At 47.9% G+C, this 26,893-nt stretch overlaps 1 protein-coding gene across 8 annotated transcripts in view; it reads left to right on the plus strand.

Annotated features, from left to right (window-relative positions):
* Positions 1-26,893, plus strand: part of WDR37 (WD repeat domain 37) — a 75,686-nt gene that overhangs the window by 36,454 nt on the left and 12,339 nt on the right. For 4 of the 8 annotated variants that reach the window (XM_015146329.3, XM_077945292.1, XM_015146327.3 and 1 more), the window contains exons 8-11: positions 1,086-1,130; positions 3,424-3,500; positions 11,117-11,354; positions 12,644-12,785. In XM_015146329.3, the coding sequence (XP_015001815.1) occupies positions 1,086-1,130; positions 3,424-3,500; positions 11,117-11,354; positions 12,644-12,785 (502 nt within the window). 8 annotated transcript variants of the gene reach the window in all.

Consider the following 26,893-nt stretch of genomic DNA (forward strand, 5'->3'; position numbering starts at 1 on the left):
TCCAGACGAGGTCAGACCTGTGGAGCTCTGTGTTCAGTGCTGACGTTTATGTGCGTGCTTGTGGTCCTGCTGACCACATGTCAAGCTCTTCTGTCTACATTCAAGACAGGAGCAAGGGGGAAGGTGAAGTGCCAGGGTCTCACGCTCCTTTTTCAAGAAAATGATAGTTTCCTCAGACCTCTGGCTGGGCGCAGTGGCTCACACTTGTAATCCCAGCACTTTTGGAGGCCGAGGTGGGCAGGAGTTTGAGACCAGCCTGGACAACATGGCAAGACTCTGTTTCTACTAAAAACACAAAAGACCCTGTCTCTACTAAAATAAAAATGGCAAGACCCTGTCTCTACTAAAAATACAAAGAAACCCCAAACTAGTCAGGTATGGTGGTACATTCTTGTGGTCCCAGCTACTTGGGAGGCTAAGGTGGGAGGATCACCTGAGTCTCGAAGGTGAAAGCTGTAGTGAGCTGAGATCGCACCACTGCACTCCAGCCTAGGCCACCAGAGTGAGATTCTGTCTCACAAAAAAAAAAAAAAAAAAAGACCTCTGCCAAATACCCCTTTTGTAAGGAGAGTGGGAGGACATCATAACCTGTGTAACCCAGTCCTGATTCATTCTCTGAGGCTGGCAGAGGTTATACTTTCTGGGGCCTGGGGTCTCTACTAGTCACAGAACAGATTGGGGTCCTTAGGCTGGGAAGGAAGGTGGGTGGGGTGGGGCTTGTGTAACAAATGGTGTCTGCCACACTATAATTTGTCTTCACCTGTTGTCATAATTATGTTTTCTTTTTTTTAATCCTGATTTATTTTTAGCTGAAAATGACATCCTTGTCTATAAAAAGAACTAGATGATGAATATCCTTTTCCTGGGTCCTAAACTGGGGTGATTTGGTGGTTCGTACCTTAGTTGTTTTTATTGTGCCTCTGTTCTAATTCACACATTTATGTATAGTTTAACTGAGTGGAGGATCTAATGTTGAACTCATAGTTCTTTTAATGTTGACTTTGAAATACACGCTATAGCTAATAAATGTTGATAACATGTTTTTGTCACTTTAAACCTGTTTTTATCATATTTTTATTTTGCAGTAAATTCTATCAAATTTCATCCCTCAGAGCAGTTGGCTCTCACTGGTATGTTGATCTTTTTCTTTATTGAACAAAATGATAGATGGTCTTAAAACAACTATAAATATTCCTTTCTTATCATAGGAGAATAATCCATGGCTTTTATGAAAGTTAATCTTTAGTAGACATTTTATGAATTAAATGAGAAATAGATAAAGGAAAATACATTGAGCAGTACTTTCTAGAGATAGTAGTGTATAAGCAGTTGGTTTTATTGTGAGATGAAGATGGCTTCACGGTCTTCTTGAAGCCTTTCTGTACAGTATCGGCATGTTTCTTGTTCCCCGTGTGGTTCCTGTAGATGGAGCTCCTCGAGGCCCTGTGATTACCATTGTGTTCCTTTAGATTGTATGCATCTGATACGGAGAAATGAGAAAGGTAGCACAGAGACACGGCAGGTTGCCAGAGTCAGCAGTTTTACTTCTTTCTGGGTAATTTACCTAACCCGTGGTAGCTTGGATTTGCCATAATTTCAGAGTAGTTTTAAAAACGTGCCTTCCTTGGTTGCTTTTGGAGGGTAGCCTTACAGTACTGAGGACTTTTCCTATGAGATTGTCAGACCCCCACAGATCCCCGTGGTAACTCAGGGACATTGGTGATGATCTCGAAGGATGTGTGTAGGCTTTCCGTAGACCAGAGGTCCTTAGCGCTTTTTCTGTAAAGGAATAAGCAGTGAATATTTTCATCTTTGTGGGACATTCAGGCTCTGTCGCCAGTACTGAGTTCTGCTCTTGCAGCATAAAAGCAGCAGACAGTGCACTGATGAGTGGACATGGCTGTGTCCTGCAACTTTATTCACAAAAGTGGGCGGCTGCCTGGGTTTCGCCTATGGGCCAGATTGTGCTCACCCAGGGATAGAACACCGAGGTTGAGATGACTGGCAGCTTCACGCAGGTGGAGTTGTTTAAGAAGGAGCCCCAGTGACGAGTACTTCCAGTGTGTGATGCAGCGAGTCACGCGGTTTGGTCAGAGTTTTTATGTGAGAGAGAAATGTGGTGGGAGGGTTAGACTGAGAGTCATTTTGAGCAGACCCAGACCACATAGCTGACTTTCACCTTCATACGTGTGTGAAGACTAAAGCAGACAAGGAGTTTACACCTTACGAAGTTGGCGGTTTGTGGGATGATTGGAAAGGGGGCAAGGAGACTGGTGGCAGTTAGATGTGTTCAGATTCAAACCAAAGGACTCGAAAAGAGGGTGGAACCAGACACATCCAGGAACTGACAAAGACTTGGAAACATGAGGTAATGAGCATAGAGAGGGGAGAGTTAGACTAGGAAATGTGAAGTAATGGGGATAGAGAGGAGAGTTAGACTTAGAAACATGAGGTAATGGGCATAGAGAGGAGAAAGTTAGACTGGGAAATGTGAGATAATGGGGATAGAGAGGAGAGTTACACCGGGAAGCGTGAGGTAACAGGCATGGAGAGAGGAGAGTTAGACTGGGAAACGTGAGTAATGGGGATAGAGAGGAGAGTTAGATGGGAAACATGAGGTAATGAGCATGGAGAGGAAGGTTAGACTGGGAAACATGAGGTAATGGGCATAGAGAGGAGGGTTAGACTGGGATTGGGCATGATGTTGATCTGAGGAGGAGTTGTAAGTCCAGGCAGTACATTTATTTGCATGAAACGTGCTGTGTCAGCTCAGAGCAGCTCCTTTAGGGAAGTTGGGTGGCAGTGAAGAGAAGATGGAAGCCAGCCTGCCTCCCGTGTGTGGGTGAGATGTGGCCATGCTGGTGTCCGAGGCCTGTTCTGTGCCCCACAGTGCTGTACTTTTGTCTTTCCAATCCTCAATAAAAGCGTTTCCTCGCAAACTGGCTGCTGAAAACAGAGCGGGACGGGAGCCGCACACATAAGGAGTGCTGATAGCTGCCTGGCCCATTGAAAGGCCGCATCTGTGTTGAATGGATGGAGATGAGTGTCGCTTTCCCGAACATCTCAGAGTTGATCGCAGCTCTGAGTTCTGATATGATAGGATTTCTTAGAGGTTAGATAGATGGAGAGGAAAATCTACTATTTGTACATTTTCTCTGAACTTCCAGGACTTCCTATGCTAGAATGAAAGGTGAAATAGTTTTTTAAGTGATCATTATTTCCTCAATTTTGGACATGTACTCTATTCTCAATAGCATTATGCAGTCTCAGAAAAGAGTTATTTAAGTAAAAAGTACATTCATCTCACTAAGTGGTCACTAAGCCGGAAAGGTCTGACTGCTGCTGCTCAGCCAGAGGGGCGGTGAAGAGCGCATTTTACCATGGTCTGTGCCTTGGGTAATTTTCCCCGATTTCTCTCTTCAGCTTCTGGAGATCAGACTGCTCATATCTGGAGATACGCGGTGCAGCTGCCGACACCCCAGCCTGTTGCTGACACTAGTGTAAGCACCTTTCCTTACCTGCGAGTGTGTAGGATGCTGATGTCTGCGAATCTGAGAATCCATTTATAATATCTGTCATGTACCGAATGTTTGTGTCCCCCCAAGTTCAGCGTTGAAGCCCTCACCCCCTGTATGGTCGAATTTGGAGATGGGGCCTCTAAGGAAGTAGTTAAGGTTCAGTGAGTTTGTGTGAGGTCCTCATAAGAGGAGATGGTGGAGAGCTCGCCTGTGTTCTCAGTCTCTCTGTCACTCTCTGTGTCATGTAAGGGCAGAGCCAGAGGGTGGCCGTCTGTAAGGACGAGTCCGCACCAGAACCTGAATTGGCTTGATCTTGGACTTCCAGCCTCCAGAACTGTGAGAAAATGTTCTGTTTTTTATAAATCACCCAGTCTGTGGTATTTTGTTATGGCAGCCAGAGCAAACTAAGACAGATTTTAGTACCACAAAGTGGGGGGCTGCTAAAGAAATGCCTGAAAATGTGGACATGGCTTTGGAGCTGGGAATGGGTAGATGCTGCAGGCGTTTTCAGGTACCTGCTGGAGAAAGCCTCCATGACTGTGAAGGGCTTGTTGGTAGAAATACGGACATTGAAGATGGCTCGGGTGAAGGCTCAGAGAGGAAAGGGGAGAGCTGGAGAGAAAGCTTTTAGTGTCTTAGAGAATGCAAGTATCATAGACAGAATGTTGTGGAAAAGTGGATGTTGAAGGCTCTTCTGCTGAGGCCTCAGAGGAGGTGAGGGACACAGGTTACGGGGAACTGGAAGAAAGTGATCCTCATTACAAAATGGCCAAGGACTTGGCTGAGCCGAGATCTTGTGAATGAAATGTTAAAGGTGCAGCCTGGTTGCTCTCCTTGCTTATAATAAAGTGCTAAAGGTCGGAGATACTCTGAAAGAGTTGTTACGGGAAAGGGGATGACAACTTGTAAGATTCGGGAAATTTCCAGCCTATGCCTGTTACAAAAAAAAGAGAAGGCCGGTTCCGAAGAGAACATGCAGGGTTTGTCTGAACAGCCAGTTGACATGGAGGTGAGTGTGGGTGGGAGCCACGGCTTTAAGCACCCACTGCAGCAGGATCCAGGACTGGAGATGGGATTATACCCAGAGACTCCGCCAGCTCAAACCAGAGGGGACATGGTGGGGACAGAATGAAGGAAGGTGTCAGACTGCTGGGATTCCATAGCACAGAAACCAGCGCTGCCTGGGCAAGAACCTTTACAACCCTTCAAGATGAGGGAAGAACGCCCCTGAAGGTGATTCTGAGGTTGGTAGGGCTGCAGCTGTCACCGCAGTTCCCAGGACAAGGGCCTGTTTCTTCCTTGGTTTCGAAGTGTGGGGGCCTCCTTGGTTTCAGGGCCAGGCTGCCGTGGTCCAGTGCTGTGGGGGTGGGGCTGCCAGGCTTAGCCAAGGGGGTGACGCCCCTGCCCCAGCATACTTGGAGGGTGGCGCATCCAGCCCAAGAGGGGCTCTCTGGAGCCTGAAGAGCTCATGGAGTTTGCCTTGCAGGGTTTTGGACTTGCTTGGACCCCGCCACCCTTTCCCTGTTGCCTCTTTCTCTCTTTTGGAAAGGGAACGTCTGTCCCGTGCCTGCCCTACTGTTGTATTTTGGGAACACGTAACTCGTTTGGGTTCCGTGGTTTACGGCTGGAGGGGAGCTCAGCTTCAGGGTGGGCGAATCGCACCCTGAGTCCCACCCATTCCTGATTCAGGTGATGTTTTGTTGAGACTTGGGACTTCACACCTTAGCACTGATGCTGGAATAAGACTTCTGGGGCTGTTGGGATGGGACGACTGTATTTGCCATGCAAGAAGGACATGAATTTGGGGGAGGCCAGGGACAGGATGTTCTCAACTGAATGTCTCTGTCCCCCAGAAATCTGTGTTGAAGCCCTAATCCCCAGTGTGGCTGTATTTGGAGATGGGGCCTCTAAGGAAGAGGTTAAAGCAAAATGAGGTAGTGGAGGGGCTGCCCTGATCCCGTAGGATGAGTGTGTCAGAAGAGACATCAGACACTCACCCTTATGGCCGCCCTTATGTGCGCACGCTCTCTCTCTCCCCCTCTCCCCATTTCTCCGTTTTGTTTTGTTTTGTTTTGTTTTTTGAGATGGAGTCTCGCTCTGTTGCCCAAGCTGGAGTGCAGTGGCGTGATCTTGGCTCACTGCAACCTCTGCCTCCCAGGTTCAAGGGATTCTCCTGCCTCAGCCTCCCGAACAGCCGGGACTACAGGTGTGTGCTACCACACCCAGCTGATTTTTGTATTTTTAGTAGAGACGGAGTTTCACCATGTTGGTCAGATGGTCTCGATCTCTTGACCTCATGATCCGCCCTCTTTGGCCTCCCAAAGTGCTGGGATTACAGGCGTGAGCCACCGTGCCCAGCCTCTCTATGCTAATATTAATAGAAGAGCCCCTGTGGGCATGCTGCAGGATGGCAGTGCTACACACCGGAAGAGAGGCCTCAGCAGAAGCTGCACTGGTTGACACCTTCGTCATGGACTTAGAGTCTCCAGAACTGGAAAATAACTAATTTCTGTTGTTGAAGCCTCTTGGCCTGTAGTCTTATGTTTTGGTGGCCTGTGCTGACTGAGACAGCTCCTAGAAAGACGCTCCTTTACCTCTGTATGCATGCATCTGCTCCAGTCTTCCTTTCTACAGATAGTGAACGTTTATCATCACTCTCTTACAGTTTACGTTTGGATCCTGTTTCTTACTGTTTCGTCTGTTTAATATTAGACATCTGGTGTATCTTTCATGGACTTTTATCATCACATCAGCTAATGGCCTGTATGACATCAATTTTATGTGGTTCAAATTTAAACATAGATAACAAAAGATGTTGTGTATTGAGAAGAATGAATTCATGTATTTATACCATAAATTTGTAAAATTCTTCACTTACTGTTTGCCTTGCGCTGTCTGTGGTAGCCCAGCACCCTATGTTTATGATCACAAAGAGGCCTGAATGTTTCTCTGAGTGCAGTTATCTCCCTAGTTTCAGTGACAGGCTAAACGTTAGTGGCGTGATCTTCCCGCATGCTCAGCCCTCACTGTGCACCTGAACAGGTGGGAACAGCGCCAGGCAGACAGCATAGATGATGTACACGTCTAGAAGTTTTCATTTTGTATTGGGGTGTGATTGTTGCAAAGATGAGAGTAATCTAGTTTTAATATTTTCATCTTGGAATACTCCTTGAGTTTTCTGCTTTGTGAACATTCTAAACTGTTCTATGAGGAGACAGTTAAGCAGTTAATAAATTACAGTGATAAATGAGTTCTCTTCAGTCCTAATAAAGGTTCTAATAGTTCATTTTTAACTGAATGTATTATGTATTAACATAGTTTTGTTCTCTTTGTGGAATTGCCAGACTATTCATTATGTAGTGCATAACACTGTCCACTAACATGCACATTTAGTGATGAAACAAGTGAAATGTGCGCTGATGGTGGGCGTGGTGGAGAGGTGAGGAGGGTGAGCATTGATGCTCAGGAAATTCAAAGGAGTTAGTGTATGGATTGTTTTCCAAATAAGAAAGACATCAATTTTATCAGAGGGAAGATTCATGTACAGTACTTACATTAAAAACACCTAATAGTTCACTTAGAATGTTCACTTAATTTTATTTTCTTCTTTACTACTTTGCTTGTGTTGGGTGAGTGCACTTCTCATGTTGATAGTTGCCACCTCAAGATTTGGGGCTGGTGTTGGGGGCTCTGAGTTAAAGACGAACCTCTGTGATGTGCCGTGACTTGAGCTGTCCTGGGAGCATTGCACTCACAGAGTTGTGTTGGGCCCTCCCTAAAAAAGAGGAGGCAGTGCAGCCTGTGGATGGCCAGGTCCCTGCAGAAACGGCGTGGGAGGTTCATTCCAGCACTACTGGATGAAATGAGGCTCCTTAGGTGGAAAGCAGTTTTGTTTTCTGAAGCTTTTGCCAGCCCGTCTTGACTCTGATTTGCTTAGCAGTTTTCATTTTAAATTTTAACACAAACTCTAATCTGTTAAAATCTGTATTCATCTTGAATCATTATAGCTTTTGGACAGATGTCTTGTGTTTTAAAATTTGCATCTGCGAGTTTTGCTTGACATCCACAGTGTTGATAAGTGTTTGGGTGGCATAGTGGAAACATTTAGACCAACAGAATGACTGTCGCATGCGAGTTAAGTTACACCGAGTTACTCGTTTAACTTTGTCGGCCTTCTTTTTATCCTTTGAGGGGTTTACCCTGTGGCTGCTCCTGGCTCTTTGCTGTGCTCCCTCTGGAGCCGTTTTCCCAGCCACATGCAGTGCTGTCACCCGTCACCCCCGGCCTTCAAAGTGACGTCCTGACTACTCCCCTGCTGCAGCCTGTCTGGTGGCCTCTGCCAGCCTTGTGAGCCTGGGGCCCCCCGGCCCCCCGGCCCCCCGTCCCGACTGAGCTGCACGTGCCACCCTGAACTTGCTGTCTCTGGGTGTTCCTTTCCTTGTGCCACCCGTTTCAGGAAACGTCCCTGTCTGTCACCCAGTGCTTTAGACCAAACACCTTTCCACGGTGTAAACACCTGTATTGTTCTCTTACTGCCTGTGGAAATCACCCTGTCAGCCACTCCTGCAGCAGAGGGCGCTTCAGTTCTTTCTTCCCACCCTACTCCAGGCCACCCTCTCTCATGGGCACTTCTCTCATCTCCTGTCCGTCTCCTCCGTTGTTTTCTGGGGCTGCCATAACAACGTGCCAGGGGCAGGGTGGCTTATAAACAACAGATCCGTGTTCCCACAGTCCCAGAGGCTGGAAACCCGAGATGAGGGTGTGAGCAGGGCTGGTTCCTCCTGAGGCCTCTTTCCATGGCTCATAGATGGATCTTCTCCTGGGTCCTTTATCCCTCTGGGAGTGTCTGTGTCCTCATCTCTTCTTACAAGGACGTCAGTCCTATTGGAATAGGGTCCACTCTCCTGGTCTCATTTTATCTTAATCACCTCTTTAAAGCCCCTTTCTCCAAACAGCCACATTCTGTGGTCCTGGGGTGAGGACTTCAGCACAGGAATTTGGGTCCACAGTTCTGCCCCTAGCAGCCCCTTCCACCGTTCCCTCCGCAGTTTGTTTACACAGCACACACCTGGCATCACACCCCGCCCACAGCCGTCTGGTGATTTTGCATCACACGGAATGGAACCTGGCATCCTTTCCACAGTCTCCCGGGATTACACGAGCTGTCCCGATGCCGCCTCGGATTTTGCCTCCTGTAGCTGTTCCGCACATGGCGGAATGCTGTTCCTCAGCATGGGCGAGCCTTACTTAACCCTTCCTTTCCTCACATCTGACTCATGTGCAGCCTCATCAGAGAGTCCCTCCTCAGTAATTCTATGTAAAATAGCAGCCCCCATCCAGCTGCCCCTTGTCCTATTTTATTTTACTTCATAGAACTTACTGCCGCCTTACTCTGTGTGGCCATGTTGACGTGTGTGCCCGTGCTGCTCTGCATCCATGTGATACGTGTTCCCGTGCTGCCGTGTGTCCCCGTGACGAGCGTTCCCGTGCTGCCGTGGGTCCCCGTGACGTGCGTTCCCGTGCTGCCGTGCGTCCCCGTGACGTGCGTTCCCGTGCTGCCGTGCGTCCCCGTGACGTGCGTTCCCGTGCTGCCGTGCGTCCCCGTGACGTGCGTTCCCGTGCTGCCGTGCGTCCCCGTGACGTGCGTTCCCGTGCTGCCGTGCGTCCCCGTGACGAGCGTTCCCGTGCTGCCGTGGGTCCCCGTGACGAGCGTTCCCGTGCTGCCGTGCGTCCCCGTGACGTGCGTTCCCGTGCTGCCGTGCGTCCCCGTGACGTGCGTTCCCGTGCTGCTGTGTCCGTGACGTGCGTTCCCGTGCTGCCGTGGGTCCCTGTGACGTGTTCCCGTGCTGCCGTGCGTCCCTGTGACATATGTTCCCGTGCTGTTGCGCGTCCCTGTGACGTGCGTTCCCATGCTGCGGTGGGTCCCTGTGACGTGTTCTCGTGCTGCTGTGCGTCCCTGTGAGGCGCGTTCCCGTGCTGCGGTGCGTCCCTATGACCTGTGCTCCCCTGCTGTTGTGCGTCCTGGTGATGTGCGTTCCTGTGCTGCTGTGCATCCCTGCGACTTGTGATACCGTGCTGCTGTGCGTCCCTGTGACGTGCGTTCCCGTGCTGCTATGCGTCCCTGTGACGTGTAATCCCGCGCTGCTGCGCGTCCCTGTGACGTGTTCCCGTGCTGCTGTGCCTCCCAGTGATGTGTAATCCTGTGCTGCTATGCGTCCGTGACGTGTTCCCGTGCTGCTGTGCCTCCCAGTGATGTGTAATCCTGTGCTGCTATGCATCCATGTGATGTGCGTTCCTTTGCTGCTGTGCGTCCCTTTGACGTGCGTTCCCTAGTAATGTGCTTGTGCTCATGACATTCCTGTGTTAGGCCATTCTTGCATTACTATAAAAAAATACCTGAGACCGGGTAATTTATAAAGAAAAGAGGTTTAATTGGCTGGTTCTGCAGGCTGTACAGGGAGCGTGGCACCAGCATCTGCTTGGCTTCTAGGGGGGCTTCAGGGAGCTTGGAGCTTTCATTCATAGCAGAAGGGGAAGCCGGAGACGGCATCATGTGATGGAAGCAGGAGCAAGGCGGGGGCGGGGGGTGCCCCACATCCAAACAGCCAGATCTGGTGAGAGCTCACCCCCTATTGTGGGGTCAGCACCAGGCTATGAGGAATCCTCCCCCATGAGCCAGACACCCCCACCAGGCCCCACCTCCAACACAGGGGATTCCAGTTCAGCATGAGATTTGGGCTGGGACAAATTGCCAAACTGTACCAGTTCCAGTACTAGTACTTGTGTACATACGACATACCTCCCCATACTAACGTGTGTGTCTGTATGTGTGTGTGTGTGTGTGGTCTCTCTCTTTTGCTAGTTCTCTGAGGGCAGGAGCTTTACCAGGGGTCTTCACCCCAGAGTTCCTACCTGCTAGATTGAGCGTAGTTTTGCATGTATGCATGTCAGAAGCCCTCTGTCCTCTTCTGCACTGTGTAAGCAGCACCTGGCTGGGGGTGGGGACTGGCACTCTGTCAGCCCCTGATAAATATTTGTTGGATGAATATACAGATTTTCTTACAGAGCTGGCTGTAATGTGTTTGTTTTAGCCTTGGCCTTTGACAGGGGGCTTGATGTTACAAAGGAAAATAGACTTTTATGACTATAGCAATAGAATTCTAAGTATATTTTAAGTAGGCTTTTGAGAATGAAAATGCTGCTTTTTTGCAATGTAATAAATTACTGACTTTCACTTGTATTTGGTTAGTTTTATATTGCATTTCTACTAATAACTGATGAAAACTTAAATGTTGAAAATCATTTTATTTGCCATTCTGTTGATGCGTGGAAATAAATGGTAGTTCAGTTGACAGCATTGTGGATTCCACTTTTTTTCTGTATGAGATGGTTGTAGAGTTGATGGGCGTTCACGGGCAGCAGTTATGGGTCAGAGGAGGACATACTCATCACAGTGGCCAGCACCGGGCTCCTGGTGGTGGCCATCGTGATGGATATGTCCTCAAGAGATTAATGAGAACCATCTATTTTGTAGCTGTGTCAGAAGAAACTCAAGATTTCCAGGAAATGTCTTTCTTTTCTGGCCTTCCCTTTGGCAGCAGATATCTGGGGAAGATGAAGTAGAGTGCTCTGACAAGGATGAGCCCGACCTCGATGGGGACGTGTCCAGCGACTGCCCCACCATCCGCGTCCCGCTGACATCCCTCAAGAGCCACCAGGGCGTGGTCATCGCCGCTGACTGGCTGGTTGGGGGGAAGCAGGCTGTGACTGCCTCCTGGGACCGGACGGCAAACCTGTACGACGTGGAGACGTCTGAGCTTGTTCATTCTCTGACAGGTGCCTGGGTTCTCTGAGTCCGCTGCCTCCTGGCTGTGCATGTTAGTTTATGTCCATGGGTTATGTCTGACCTTGACAATTACTTCTTGACCAGAATGAGTCTCAGTCCTCTTGGCTCTTCTGTGGTAATTTTTGGAGATTCTTTCTGTTAATAATAGAACTGTTGGTAGCTAAATTTATTTTATCTTCAGGGGTTTTAAATTGTAGCATGTAGTATCTAGATATTGGAAATATGGTAGTTGTATTAGTTTTCCATTGTTCTGTAACAAATTTCCACAATCTTAGTGTCTTAAAGTGACAGGAATTGATGGCCTTATGGTTTCCCAGGTGAGGAATTTTGGGCCCATGGTAGCTGCTCTTCTCTCTGGGGCCTCAAAGACCTGAGTGAGGATGCTGCCTAGGCGGGACCTCCCCGAGGCTGCGATCCTCTTCCAAGCCTGCTGATCATTGGAGGAGGCCGTCTCTGCGGCTGGAGTCTGAGGCCCTGTCTTCTTGCCGGCTGCCAGCCAGGGCTCCTCTGGGTGTGCAGAGGCTGTGCCTGGCCCCGGGGTCCCTGCACAGGGCATGCCTTTCCCACACAGCAGCCACTTTCCTCTGCAGCTGGAGCTCCCCTGCTGCTCTGAACTCTCCAACTTCTGTGACCTTTTTTAAGGGCTAGGCCGGACCACCCAGGACAATCTTCCCTTTGATGAACTCAAAGTCAACTCATTTAGGGACCTTAATTACATCTGCAAAATTCTTTTTGCCTTATAATGTATCATAATTACCAGAAAGATAATCTCATCCTATTTACAGGCTCTGCCCTAACTGAAGGGAAGCGCGGCAGGCATGTACGGGGTGGGGGTGGCTTGGGGCCATCTTGGGGTTCTGCCTACTGAAGTTGCTTCTGCGAATCTCTCTGTAAGTGCATTTCCTGCATGAGCGTTAAAGATTGTATTTGAGTGAGGACCCACAGCGTAGTATCATTAGAAGATATTCTAAGCAAAGAATTAAGATTTAAGTGGTTCTCACATTCAGCCTGTTAATTTGCCTGACCTTCTAACTGTTAGGGTCAGAAAATGGGTTATGCACCTGCTTGGTTTTCTGTTCCTTTGACGTGGACGGCTGAAAGGACTTCAGCTTCTGAGGGAAAACCTGCCCCACCGTGACCCACATGCTGCTGAGTGATTCCATTAGGTCAGGTTCACATTCTAAGAGAGATGGCTTCTTGGGTTCTTGTGCTGTTGAAAAGCTTTTTTCTCAGTGTGCTCCTCAGGTGATGACCTTGTGTTTTGCCATCTTGGTTACAGGGCACGACCAGGAGTTGACGCACTGCTGCACACACCCTACCCAGCGGCTCGTGGTGACTTCTTCCCGCGACACGACTTTCCGCCTCTGGGATTTCAGGGACCCCTCCATCCACTCGGTGAATGTTTTCCAGGGACACACGGAGTGAGTTGTGGTAGTTTAGACATCTGTCTTTAGCCATGAAAAAAGTTCTGTGGGTTGACATGAAAACTTAATTCTAGTCTTAATTTTCAGTATTTACAACTCTACTATCTTTCAAAAAAACGACTACCTTTCAAATTCTGCTATTCTTTTTCTAAACATTTAGCTCCATTTTGGCTATTTCAAAGGATCTAGGAGATTGACAGAGGGCACCCTCAGATGTTCTCTTGAGAAGTTTAAAGAAGACAGAATGGGGGAGTTGGGTGGAGAGGTTTAGAAAAGAGCAGGGCTGCCAGAGCCTGTAGCTGAACACAGGGGCTGGCCACGCCACCGTGTGCGCCGCGGGAGCTGTTACTGCCACCCACAGGGCCTGTGACTGAGCACAGGAGCTGGCCATGCCACCATGGGTGCCGCGGGAGCTGTTACTGCTACCCACGGGGCATCTCCTGGGTCTTTTCCATCTAGTTTTTGTTATTACACGTGTCTGTGTGGTATATTCTGGGAGAAGGTACACACACAGATGCGCACGCAGACATAGACCCTCAATCCAGTGTGTCCCTTTCTGCTTGGGTTTCTCTCCGGCAACTCAAGCGTAAGGTCTTAACAGAACTCATCAGTTCTTTCTGTAACCGCCTCCTTCCCCGAGTCTGGCCCTGCTCAGTCAATGATGAGACTTCCTGCCCACTCATGGGGGCTGTCTACGTAGAGTGTTCCCTGGTTCTTCTCTTTTAACCTCTGCTCCCCGTTCCCCCATCATGTCCCATGTGGTCCACTGGCAGGTCTGCTGCCAGCCGTGCCTGTGGGATCTGTCCCGGCCACTCCTCGCTCCTCCATGCCCCCTCAACCTCCCACCAGTGCTGCTTTCCACTCCACGTCTGGATAAGCAGCGTGCAGTGAGAGGTTTATAAATGAACTCCAAATAGGAAAATCTGTTCTATATGTTTAACGTGAGTTACTAAGTTTTAGATTTAGCGTTCAAAATGTTAGTAAGATGTTGGAAAGGAAAATAGGACTTTTTGTTTGTTTGTTTGTTAATAGACGGAGTCTCTTTCTGTCGCCCAGGCTGGAGTGCAGTGGCACAATCTCGGCTTACTGCAACCTCTGCCTCCTGGGTTCAAGCGATTCTCCTCCCTCAGCCTCCCTAGTAGCTGGGATTGCAGGCGCCCGCCACCACGCCTGGTTAATTTTTGTATTTTTAGCAGAGGTGGGGTTTCACCATGTTGGCTGGGCTGGTCTCAAACTCCTGACCTCAGGCGATCCGCCCGCCTCGCCTACCGAAGTGCTGGGATTATAGATGTGAGCCATCGCGCCCGACCAGGACAACGTTTTCAAAAAGAAGCTTGAGATTGGAAAGCTAATTCCTTGACTCTGAGACTGGAACAGGAGCAGGCAGCAGTCACGACCACGCGTAGAGATCTTTATGTCAGCCTGGGTCTGTTCGGGGGCATCACACGCATTAAACTACTCCGTCCTGACATCAGGTCGGCGTTTATTCTGCCAGCTCCATTAGCGATAGCCACAGTAATACAGACCTCCCGGCGGTCAGTGGCTGAACACAGCACCGTGTTGTTGCTGCATCAGGGTGCAGTGGGCACCGAGCTGGGCCCCCATGAGCTCCGCCACATGGCCTGACCCCGCTGCAGGCCAGCTCATCGGTGAGGAAGATGCCGTGGCTCGGGGAGCGCTGCTTCCTATGCATGTTAGCTTGGATGTGGTGCTCCCTGACGTCCACCAGATGCAGAGGGGCCCCACAGCAAAGCCCTGGCTGCACCTGGGCCCGCCACCTGGCAACACTGCAGGTCGGGGCAGAGGGGCCACATGGCTGCTCTGCTGTTCCTCATGAGAATTCACTGGAAGGGCAGTTGGAGGCCTAGAGGGTGGGAGGAGCAAGATGGTCTCACTCCTGCACCTGCAGTGCTTTCCTAAGCTTTTTTCTTAGAAAAGTTTCAAGCCTACATAAAAACTAACAGAGTAGTACAGTATACCCACAAACCCTTCACCTAGGTTCGCCTGTTGTATTGCAGCACTGCTGTCTCCTTACACGTGTACACACCTCTCTCTGAAACACACGCCCACTAACCCTTCACCTAGGTTTGCCTGTTCTTGTATTGCAGCACCACTATCTCTCTTTACACGTGTACACACTGCTGTCTGTAACACACACGCCCACAACCCCTTCACCTAGGTTTGCCTGTTGTATTACAGCACTGCTGTCTCTACATAAGTGTAACACACACGCCCACTTACCCATCACCTAGGTTCGCTTGTTGTATTGCAGCACCGCTGTCTCTCTTTACACATGTGTACACAACTCTCTCTGAAATACACGCCCACTTACCCTTCACCTAGGTTCTCCTGTTGTTGTATTGCAGCACTGCTGTCTTTGTAGACGTATACACACCTCTCTCTGTAACACACACTTGTATATTTTCTTTGGCTGAGACCTTTGAAAGGAAAACTCCAGCATGCATTTTCTAAGAATAAGGATGTTCTCCTAATATAGTAGCATTGTTCAAATAAGAAAATTAGTAAAAATTCTATATGGCATCCTTTATCTGGTCCATATTTAGATTTACTGAGTTCTCCCCAAAATGTCTTTGATACTTTTTTTAGATCTAGGATTTAATCAGGATTCTCTCATCACATTTAGATATTATGTCCTTTGACTTCTTTTAATCTAGAATGGTCCTTCCCCCATTTTTTGTTACTTTTTAGGACATTGAGTTTTTTGGTGAAGAATCTTGGTGCTCTTTTTTAGAATGCCCCTCATTCTGCATTTTTCTTATGACTTCCTTTAAAGTACCCCTCTGCTGTGCTATTGGTGTGCTGAAGCACTCCTGCGGTTAAGATGGCGTCTGCAGCTGTGCCTGCCAGAGGTGCTCTCCTGTTTCAAATAGTGAAGCGACACTGTTCCATGGATGTTAATTCCCCAGTGACCTTTCCTCGGTCCAGGGCCTCAGCTCATTGTTACGTTGAGTCCTGCAGAAGGGGATCTTTGTAATTCTGTCTACACTGGTTAGTTGGCACTGTGTTTTTTGAGTGTTAGCGAGCATAGACACCTGCACTTTGTTGGTGTTGGTGGTTGTGATCCCTGTGGTTGCTTTGGTTTTGGCTTCTGAGTGCCCTCCCACCCCCCCACCCATGGCACCTGCAGGGCCGAGTGCCACCATCCTAGCACAGCTCCCTGCCCCAGGCTGGGACAACCCAGCAGCTCTCACTGCATTGACTCTGGTCATCTGTATGGAGCACAAAAATCTGTCAGAGCTTTGAGAATTGGGTAAAGAGGATAGTTTTGTGTCTAGAGAGCAGGGCAGCTTCCTATGTGCTTCCGATATGGGGGTCGCAGGTATAGACTGGTGTGCCCTGCCGTGTCTGTCCCCTATGAGGGCAGAATGGAAAGGCCCAAGAATTCTGTCCAGAGGAGGATGCAGTGGAGCCAGGGCTTGGTGAGTTGCTGGTTTGTGCCAGACACTGTTGGAGCCCCTGGCATCACCCCAGTTCAGAGAGAGAAACTGAGGCATGAGGACGCCAGGTGGTTTGCTGAGGGTTTGGCTCTAGGGGGTGATTCCAGAGCAGTCCCTCCTGGTGCCTTCAAGGTGCCTCTTGTGTTATTTAAGACCCTTCTAGCCCTGTGTTGTCTCTGTTCAGTTACCTTGTTTAATTAAAATACTTTATTTTTGTTTTGTGTAAAAAGAAAAGTTTTTGTATTTGTAATTAAGACCCTTCTAGCCCTGTGTTGTCTCTGTTCAGTTACCTTGTTTAATTAAAATACTTTATTTTTGTTTTGTGTAAAAAGAAAAGTTTTTGTATTTGTATTACTGGAGTTGATTGCAAGTGCATGTTTTTGCTTCTAAGGCTGTTGCAACCTTGTGGTCTTGGCCATTTGACTGTGAAGTGTAGTGAATGCTGGTGGCATCTTTAAACCATCTGCTTAGGCCGGACGCAGTGGCTCACGCCTGTAATCCCAGCGCTTTGGGAGGCCGAGACGGGCGGGTCACCTGAGGTCGGGAGTTTGAGACCAGCTTGACCAACATGGAGAAACTCTGTCTCTACTAAAAATACAAAATTAGTCAGGTGTGGTGGTGCATGCCTGTAATCCCAGCTACTTGGGAGGCTGAGGCAGGAGAATCGCTTGAACCCAGGAGGTTGAACCCAGGAGCCGAGATCGCGCCATTTTACTCCAGCCTGGGCAACAAGAGCGAAACCCCGTCTCAGAAAAAAAAAAATCTGATTAATTTGTGGTAAATTTTTGCAGCTGGTGGATACGTGAAACAATGGTTTTTAGAGAGCTGTACTTAGGAAGAATGTAGTAACTGTTTTGAAGGAGTTCATATTAATGTGGACCTATGAATACAGTTTCCTAGGGTTTATGTCTTTCTATTGGAATCAGGTGTGGGGGTAGAGTAAGGTGGAGTGTGTAATTCCGTGTGCCCTCTCTCCCACATGGGTCTTCCAAGCTGTAGTCTATGCTTCCACTCACCTGAACCGTGGGCATGAGGTGAACGTGGACCAGACCTGCCCGGGCCAGGCTTACTCAGATCGTTTATGCTTTCGTTTCTTACTCAAATTATCATGAAGTAGCGTATCTTGTTTATGTGTACATCCAAAAATAAGTTTTGAAAAGATCTCTTTGGTGCTAATTTTGTTGCTGCGTCAGGGCGAGTCCACTGGGCTCCTGGACATCCAGCTTCCCCTCACCGGCCTGGTGCTTCCTCAGCTGTGCTCCTGCAGGATGAGGGCTTGGTCAGCAGGTGGAGCCATGGACGCCTTTATTGAACACAAACTCTTCCTGACATCAGATCAGGAAGCCTTGAGACATGCCTCATAATGAGAAAAGCAGGAAATGAGAAATTTTACAAAAATGTTTCATCTGAGGCATCTTCTTAGTACCGCTTGCCTTTGTCTCTGGCGTAGGTTTTGCAGGTTCGAGCCAGTACACCAAATAAAACCCACAGAGTGCGTGATCCTTACAAAAGTGTAGAGCTGTGCATCCACGCCACAGCACACCTGAGGCGCCAATTGCGGGTTTAGTTCCTAAGATGTGCATCCGCGCTACAGCGCACGGAGGTGCGCGTTTAGTTCCTGAGATGTGCATCCGCTTCACAGCAGAAGTGCGGCTTTAGTTCCTCGGATGTGCTTCCGCGCCGCAGCAGAAGTGCGGCTTTAGTTCCTCAGATGTGCTTCCGCGCCGCAGCTGAAGTGCGGCTTTCGTTCCTCGAATGTGCTTCCGCGCCACAGCAGAAGTGCGGCTTTAGTTTCTAAGATGTGCATCCGCGCTACAGCACACCTGGGTGAGGTCCGGGGTGTGGGTTTAGTTCCTGATTAAGAGAAATGGCCAGGTTATGTGTGTCCGTTCGATCACTTGTCTGGGACGTTCTGAATGTGACTTGTAAGAGCACACCCTGGGTCTCCTGCCTTCCCTGCCACCATGTCATTCTGAGGGATCCTCTGCTCCGAGGGCTTCTCTGCAGTGGCCACCGCATCGCCAAGGACATCTGTGAGCCTTCGATGCGTGTCCAGCCTGTTAGTGCCCAGACCCATGGGGCCTGGCACCCTGATAGGTGGGAATGTTTGCCCAGGGCCCGGCCTGAGGCCTGCAGGACTGCCCGCTTATCCAGGAAGTAGCTCTGTCGGTTTTCCAGGGCGATCCTGAGTCCTCTTCACCAGTTCTTTTCCTCAGCATTGAAAGCAAAAGTCAGACATGCGTTCTTAGAAAGTTTGCTGTTCTTGTTGATGTAGGCCAAAAAGTTGTATGCAGGGTGTTTTTAGTGATATTGCTTAAACAGAGGCAGTATTTCTTCAACGTGTGTGACTAAAAGTACCCTTTGTTACGTAATTTATATTAACATGGTGTGGAATGTGGTTTTCAAAGTTTTTTCTTAGGGCTTATTTTCACTTGTAGGAACTCAGCATAAATTCTTTAATACAGTATTAGAATCTAATGTCTTTTATAGTGTAGATAATTAACTGTCTAGTTAAGGTGACTTGCTGTATGTTGGGTTTTCTTAAAGCATGAAGTAGCTCTAAAGGCTTAACGGTAACTGGCCCAGTTTTGTGATCCAGTTTCCAGGAGAGATTTTTCCCCACTTTCATTTTTTGCTTACTGTAATCCTCGTACTTTTACTTGAATTCTGTGCCTTTTTGAAAGACTGAAGTTTGAGTTCCCGTGCTTCACTGTAAGAAAGAAAAGTGTAGCGAAATGGGTCTCCTGAAACGTGTGGTCGTTATCTTAGCTGGAGAAGTTGGAGCTCCAAGCTGTGAGCTGCTAAAGGCTTTGATCATCCGTGTTTAGAAGGACCTGTCACCTTCTCCTTTTGATGTGTCTTATTTCTTTTCACTCTGTGTTATGGCATCTCTGTATTATAGCAGGAATTTTACCATGGTATTACTTAGTTGGTGTAACTGTGTGGCTGTTTTTATTTGACTGTTTGTTAGTGATCCAATGTGTACTGATTTATATGAAAAGCAATTTTAGATACTTCATATAGCAGAAATGTGAAGTTGTAGTATGTATTCTTAAAAATAATAAGAAGGCTTAATTTGAAAATTTCAGTATGTCACAGGAATTCAGCTGTTGGTGGCTATTTCTCCCCCCACCCCCTTTTTTTTTTTTTTTTTTTTGGGCTATTTCTTTTTTTTTTTTTTTTTTTTGAGACGGAGTCTTGCTGTGTCGCCCAGGCTGGAGTGCAGTGGCCGGATCTCAGCTCATTGCAAGCTCCGCCTCCCGGGTTTTTACGCCATTCTCCTGCCTCAGCCTCCCGAGTAGCTGGGACTACAGGCGCCCACCACCTCGCCCGGCTAGTTTTTTGTATTTTTTAGTAGAGACGGGGATTCACCGTGTTAGCCAGGATGGTCTCGAACTCCTGACGTCGTGATCCGCCCGTCTCGGCCTCCCAAAGTGCTGGGATTACAGGCTTGAGCCACCGCGCCCGGCCTTTTTTGGCTGTTTCTTGTACCTTGTTTGATTGCACTCTGTAGATTGATGTTTTTTACAAATGAAGATCTGTGGAGCCCAACCCTGGCTGAGCAGGTTTGTTGATGCCAGTTTTCCAACAGCACATGCTCACTTCCTGTCTCTCTGTCACATTTTGGTCATTCTCACAATATTTCTTACTTTTTCATTGTGATTATGTGAGGGTGGTCAATGACTTTTGCTGTAACTATTATTATTGGTTTTGAGGTCCTGGGAACCTTGCCCGTAGAAGACAGTGAACTTAGTCGATAAATCGTGTGTGTTCCAGCTGCCCTACTAACTGACCATTCCCTCGTCTGTCACCTTCTCCTAAGGCCTCTGACTCCCTGAGACACAACTCTATTGAAATTAGGCCAACTAACATCCCTACAGCGGCCTTTCAGTGTTCAAGTGAAGAGTTTCGTGTCCCTCACTTGAAAGCTGGAAATGAACAAAGCTTAGTGAGGAAGACGTGGCGAAGGCAGAGAGGCTGTGAAAGGTGAGCGTCCTGAACCGGACAGCCAGGTTCTGAATGCAAAGGAAAAGTTCTGGAAGGAAAGTAAAACTGCTACTCCAAGTGATAAGAACACAACCCTAATGCTGATATGAAGGAAGTTTGAGTGGTCTGGATTGGTTAAACCAGCCACAACTTTCCTTTTAGCCAAATCCTAATCCACAGTAGGGCCCTGACTCTCTTCAATTCTGTGAGGGCTGAGAGAGGTGAGGGAGCTGCGGAAGAAAAGCTGGAAGCTAGCAGAGGTTGGTTCATGAGGTTTAAGGAAAGAAGCCGTCTCCATGAGAGTGCAAGGTGAAGCAGCAGCAAGTGCTGATGGAGAAGCTGCAGCAAGTTCTCCAGAAGATCCAGCTGAGATCATCGATGAAGATGGCTGTGTTTAATAACAAATCCTCAGTGTAGACAAAACAGCCTTCTGTTAAAAAAGATGTCATCTAGAACTTTCCTAGCTAGAGAAGTCATTGCCTGGCTTCAAAGGACAGACTGATTCTCTTGTGAGGGGCTAGTACAGTTGGTGACTTGCAGTTGAAGCCAGTGCTGATTTACCATTCTGAAAATCCTAGGGCCCTTAGGAATTATGTGAAACCTACTCTGCCTATGCTCTATAAATGGATCACCAAAGGCTGGATGAGAGCACATCTGTTTACACCATGGTTTACTGAATATTTTAAGCCTACTGTTGAGACCTACTGCTCAGGAAAAAAGTGTTTTTTTTCCCAAAATTGTACTGCTTATTGACAGTGCACCTAAGGGCTCTGTTGGAGATGTACAAGGGGATGGATGTTGTCATGCCTGGTAACACAACCCCCATTCTGCAGCCCATGGTTCAAGGAGTCATTTTGACTTTCGAGTCTCATTATTTAAAAAATACATTCATAAGGCTATAGCTGCCATAGATAGTGATTCCTCTGATGGACCTGGGCAATGTCAATTGAGCACCTTCTGGAAAGGATTTATCATTCTAGATGCCATTCAGAACAGTTGTGATTCATGGGAGAAGGTCAAAATGTCACAGGAATTTGAGAGACGTTGAGGGGTACAAGTCTTCAATGGAGAAAGTCACTGCAGGTGTGGTGGAAACAGGAAGATAACTAGGATTAGAAGTGGATCCTGAAGATGGAACTGAATTGCTACAATCTCATGATAAACTTGAATGGACAAGGAACTGCTTCTTATGGATGAGTAAAGAAAGTGGTTTCTTGAGTGGGAATGTACTTTTGGTGAAGATGCTATGAACACTGTTTAAATGACAGCAAAGGATTTTGAATATTCCATAATCTTCAGTGGTAAAGCAGCAGTAGGGTTAGGGTTTCAGAGGACTCACTCCAGTTTTGAAGTTCAATTGTGGGTAAAATGCCTTTTTTTTTTTTTTTTTTTTGAGACAGGAGTCTTGCCCTGTTGTCTAGGTTATAGTGCAGTGGTGCTATCTTGGCTCACTGCCACCTCTGCCTCCCAGGTTCAAATGATTCTCCTGCCTCAGCCTTCCGAGTAGCTGGGATTACAGGCATCTGCCACCACGCCCGGCTAATTTTTACATTTTTAATAGACAGGGTTTCACCATGTTGGCCAGGCTGGTCTTGAACTCCTAACCTCAAAAGATCCACCTGCCTTGGCCTCCCAAAGTGCTGGGATTACAGGCGTGAGCCACCATGCCTGGCCTTGGTAAAATGCTTTTCAACAGCATCACATGCGATAGAGAAATCTTTTGTAGAAGGAAGAATCAGTTGATGTAGCAGACGTCATTGCTGTCCATTTTAAGAAATAGCCCCAGCCTTCAGTAGCCACCACGCTGAACGGTCAGCAGCCGTCAGCATCGAGGCAGGACCCCCCCACCAGCGAAAAGATGATGACTCACCAAAGGCTCAGATGACTGTTAGTGTTTTCAGTGGTAAAATTTATCTTACTTATAAAGCACACATTGTGTTTTCAGAGGTAATGCGGTTGCTCACTTAATAGAATATAGGATGGTATGGCTGTGGCTTCTGTATGCACTGGAAAACCAGACAGCTCGTGTGATCTGCCTTACTATGATCTTTACCTCACAGCGTGGTCTGGAACGAACGGAACCCGCAGAAGCTCTGAGATTGCCTGTGTTTGTCCTAACCACCAGGAGCTGCAGCTGGAAGTCAGTGCTTTTTACCTGAATTAAGTTCTTTTCTGTTTGTGTGTTTTTCACCTGGCAGTGTAATTCCATAAGCCTGGCCCTATCCTGGCTGCAGCATTACCTTGCACACACCTGGGGGCTGAACCCACACGCAGGCTGTTCCAGCGTGGGCCCTCACTGTGCGGACTGTGGGTGAATAGATGTGCCTGCAAGAGGCTTTTGCTGTCATGACATTTGCCTGTTTAGATCCCAGCCTCAGTCTTCAGACTCCCCTCAGCACACCCCAACCCCGTAGAGTTTTCCTCCCCTCCCCATTTCCTTTTTTTTTTTTTTTAACTTTTTTATTTTGGTTGCTATAAAAAGGAGCTGACAGGCGAGGCGTCACTGGCCATTAAACCTCCTCCGTGGGTGGCGGGTGGCTCTGCCTGGTGCCAGGCTGGCAGTATTTGCAATGCGGATAAAGAAAAAAACAGGAGATCATCTCAACATGGATGTGATATTTGAGGATGCAAAGTTTTTTTGTTTTCTTCCTTTTTAATTCTTTACAAATGATTTTAACTTTATTTCCCCAAATGTGGCCTTTGGTGCTTTCTTCTAAAGAAAACAAAACACACATCTAACCAAACAAAATTTTAAAAAATTAGTTGGAAAATTATAATGATCACTTTGAAGTGATGACATCTTTGTGTGCTTTTATTTCCAAACACCTGGGGGAGATATTTGGTACTAAACACTCAGTTCTAGATCATGTGCTCAGAAAGGTAAACAGTTTCGCACCTTGTGTCATGGTGTTAACAGTTTTCTTTATGCTTTTAAAGGGAAAAAGATATTTGGAAAGTGACATTTTTAACTGGATGATGGGCAGTTTTAATTGCACCTGACCTTTGTGCTTGGTCACAGGCACCATGCAGGCGTCAGCTCGGGTGTGGGCCTCTGGGTGCTGTCCGGCCAGCCAGCCGTCTGGGAGGTGGGCATTGGAAAGGCCGCATGTGGTCTGTGAATCAGTTTGCTTTCCACTTTCAGATCTGCTTTCTTTTTGGTGATGGGTTTTGAGTCCTTGTCTGTGAGGAAGGTGGAGAGCCAGTCATCTACCAGGTGGTGACTTTGCCACAACAGGGCCCTGTGGAAAGGCCTCTGGGGTGGAAGTGACATGGAGATGAGGACGACCTGCAGGCTGCCGGGCCTGTGTCTCCTGTCAGTGTTACATCTCCTACCCATATGCCTGAAAGCTTGGTGGTTGTTTTTTTGATTATATTAAATTAGAGTACTTTAACAAAATGTTGTTATGTATTCATGGGGTGTGAGTGCAGTTTTGCTACCTTGATGTACTCCACTGAGGTGAGGCCAGGGCCTTTAGTGTACCCCTCACTGGAGTGACGTTCATTGCACGCACCAGGCAACCTCCCGTCATCCACCCTGCCCCAGATCTCCACCCTGTCCATCAGTCCTATGTCCACCCCACCCTGGGTCATCTCTGCCCTGTCCATCAGTCTTCTTGTCATCCCCTCTGCCCTGGGTCATCTCTGCCCTGTCCATCAGTCCTCCCGTCACCCACTCCGCCCGGGGTCTCCGCCCTGTCAGTCCTCCTGTCACCCACCCCACCCTGGGTCTCTGCCCTGTCAGTCCTCCGCTGTCCCTTTGTGCACGTAGTTTTGCTCCCACTTGCCAGTGAGGACACACATTCTGTCTTTCAGTGTTTGCATTGTTTCACTTAAGATAATGGCCCCCAGTTCTATTCATGTTGCTGCATAAATTAATAAATGTGATTTTATTTTGAGGAAGTGTATAGATTTATATAAATACAACTCTTAGTAATAACTGGCTAATATCCGAGGTTATTGTAAAACTGAGGCCAGGGTCACTGAGGACTCCAACTGTCCCCCGTGATAGCTTTTCTGAGCTTTGCTGGTTGGTCTGAGTATGGTGCAGATTCCAGAGAACCGTAGTGGGCAGCAGTTGGCGGGAACAGGACCTCACTGCAGCAGTCGTGTTCAGGGGTGGTCTTGGGTGTTTCCTGTGTATTAGCTAGTGACTGTTTTGTCTTGTGACGATAGAAACTGCCAAGGAGACGTTAGCAGATAATAGTGCGCACCTGGGCACACCTAGGCCCAGTGGTTCTTTCTGTGCAAAGGAGAATCCTTGTCTCTTACCAGCAGAGCAGCGCTGGCCGTGCCACCACCTGCAGAGCTGCCGCTCCGTCCTTCTCTCTCAGTGTCCTGTGGTATGAACGTAACAGTAACTTCTTGAGCCAGTCCCTTGTTGATGCATGTTTTAAAATTTTTATTGGTTTATTTTTTTGAGACAGGGCCTCACCGTCTTGCCTAGGCTGGACTGCAGTGGCATGATCACAGCTCACTGCAATCTTGACCTCCTGGGCTCAAGTGATCCTCCCACCTCAGCCTCCTGAGTAGCAGGGACTACAGGGCTGTGCCGCCACTACCTGCTAATGTTTGTGTTTTTTGTAGAGATGGAGTCTCACTATGTTGCTTAGGCTGCTCTCGAAATCTTGGCCTCAAGTGATCCTCCTGCCTCAGCTTCCAAAGTTCTGGAATTACAGGTGTGACCCAGTATGCCTGGCTGCCTGTTGATGCATTTTAAAATTGTTTCCAAGTTAGAATATTGTTTTTAAAAGTGAGAGGAGATTTAGTGTATCTCTGTTTTACCCTTTTAAAGTTCCTCATTTAAGAAGGGCTACTCAGAAACTAATAAAATAAGAACTTAAGGAAATAATTGCATTTGAATTGCTCTACTTAACAGCTTTGTTTTGACCTGTCAGATTCCATCACTTTTCTTTGAGATAACTGTAAGACAGCCATCACGCTATTGACACATACTAGAAACTTCCTAACTGTGAGGTACTTCAGGACAGACTCCAGAGACAGGGGCGGGTGTCTGAGTCCACAAGTCAGCAGAAACCAGCATGATATGCAGAGGGGGCAGAATGGGGAGGGGTGACTGCCTAAAGCATCAGCTTACGTTTGGAAAAGATGGTGATGACCATGCTGTGTGCATGTCCACTGCAGAGCCAGGGCCTGGGTGGCACGTGAGGGTCGCCTGGCAGCCTCTGATCAGCATCTGCGCACTGTGTGCACTCAGCCACCCTCAGCTAGCTCTGCTTGAAGTCCCTGCACACATCTGAGCTGCAGGGTTTCTGGTGCTCAGCAGCAGAGCAGAGAAACACTTCATTTAACACCGTCTTTGGAGAGCACGATGTTCCACAGAAGCGATTTCTCCAATGATCCCTCAAGAACCAACACTTTGTAAAAAAAGACTATTTCGTGTGTGTGTGTGTGTAAGAGAGGGACATACCAGTGCTTTAGGAGTGTGCACGCACTGCCACGCTGCCTCCCTGCCCTGATGGCCTCACGGGCTGGGTGTTACTGTTTGTCTCTGTTGTGTTTTGTTTTGTTTTGGCTTCTCTGGAAGTCAGTTGTTGCTTTTTGCCATTTTTGTGTTGGTTTCTAACGCTGTTTCTCATTCAATCCCACCGATTTCTCTTACTTACTGCTCCTGAACATTCTAAAACTGATATGTAGAGATGAAAATGAACCCTGAATAAAAGACTCAGGGCCATTCCTATGAAGAAAGAACATGAGTGCATGGGCGTTAGGAATTTCTTCTGTATACCAGAAGGCTGTGCTGCACAACAAGTCAAGAGCATCTATTTGGAAAATATGTCTGTATAGGCTCCTGCAGATGCAGTAGTTGTAAGAAACAGTCTCTGTCCTTAGTAGCCTTGACATTCTAGGATGATAAGATCAGTACACGAGACAGAGGAGAGCAAGAGAACACAGAGCTGAGTGCTGTGTGCTTAGTCCAGAGATCACAGAGCTGAGTGCTGTTACTGAGTCCAGGCGCCACAGATCAGTGTTTCTGTAATGGGTCTTCTTTCTTTGTGTCATAGCCAAGGTGATGCTCTTCAGCTAGCAGAAGAGTGTTCTCACTGTGCCCCCATAGTTCATGGACCTGATCTTTAGAACCTTATTTTTGGCTGGGTGAGGTAGTCAGGTTGTACTGAACTAAATGTTTTGTTTGAATAGTCTGTGGAAAGGTTCTTATTAATTCAGTTAATCAGATCTTAGGGAGGCTTTAGCGTAGTCTGAAGTCACTTTAGAAGCTCTTCTCTGTGGGCTGTGGTAAACGTGGATATTGCAGAGGCTTCTTGTAGCTTTGCTGTGATGCCTGTTGGCAGCACTTCCAGCCCTTAGGGTGCTATTGTGTGCCTAACACTGCTGACCTTATAAGTGGCCGGTCACTTGCCCCCTTCACTGGGAGGAGGGAGGCGTCACTGGAGTGACTTTACCTCCTCCTCTGCTGCACACTGTCTCAGGAGGAGCAGGGCCTGCACACAGCCAGTGCTTAATAAATATTTGTTGCATGAACAGTTCTGTGGTGCAGCCCTTATCAGTGACTTAGTTGGGAAATCTCTCATTATTTTTGCTGAGGGGTTTGGAGAGTAGCATGGCCCCATGAGACTACTGAGGTAGAACTATGCATTAGGAGAGCTGACTTCTCCAGGGAACAGTTGAATTTGAAATTCT

This window comes from Macaca mulatta, chromosome 9 (genome assembly GCF_049350105.2).
Source record: "Macaca mulatta isolate MMU2019108-1 chromosome 9, T2T-MMU8v2.0, whole genome shotgun sequence".
Classification (NCBI taxonomy): Eukaryota; Metazoa; Chordata; class Mammalia; order Primates; family Cercopithecidae; genus Macaca; species Macaca mulatta.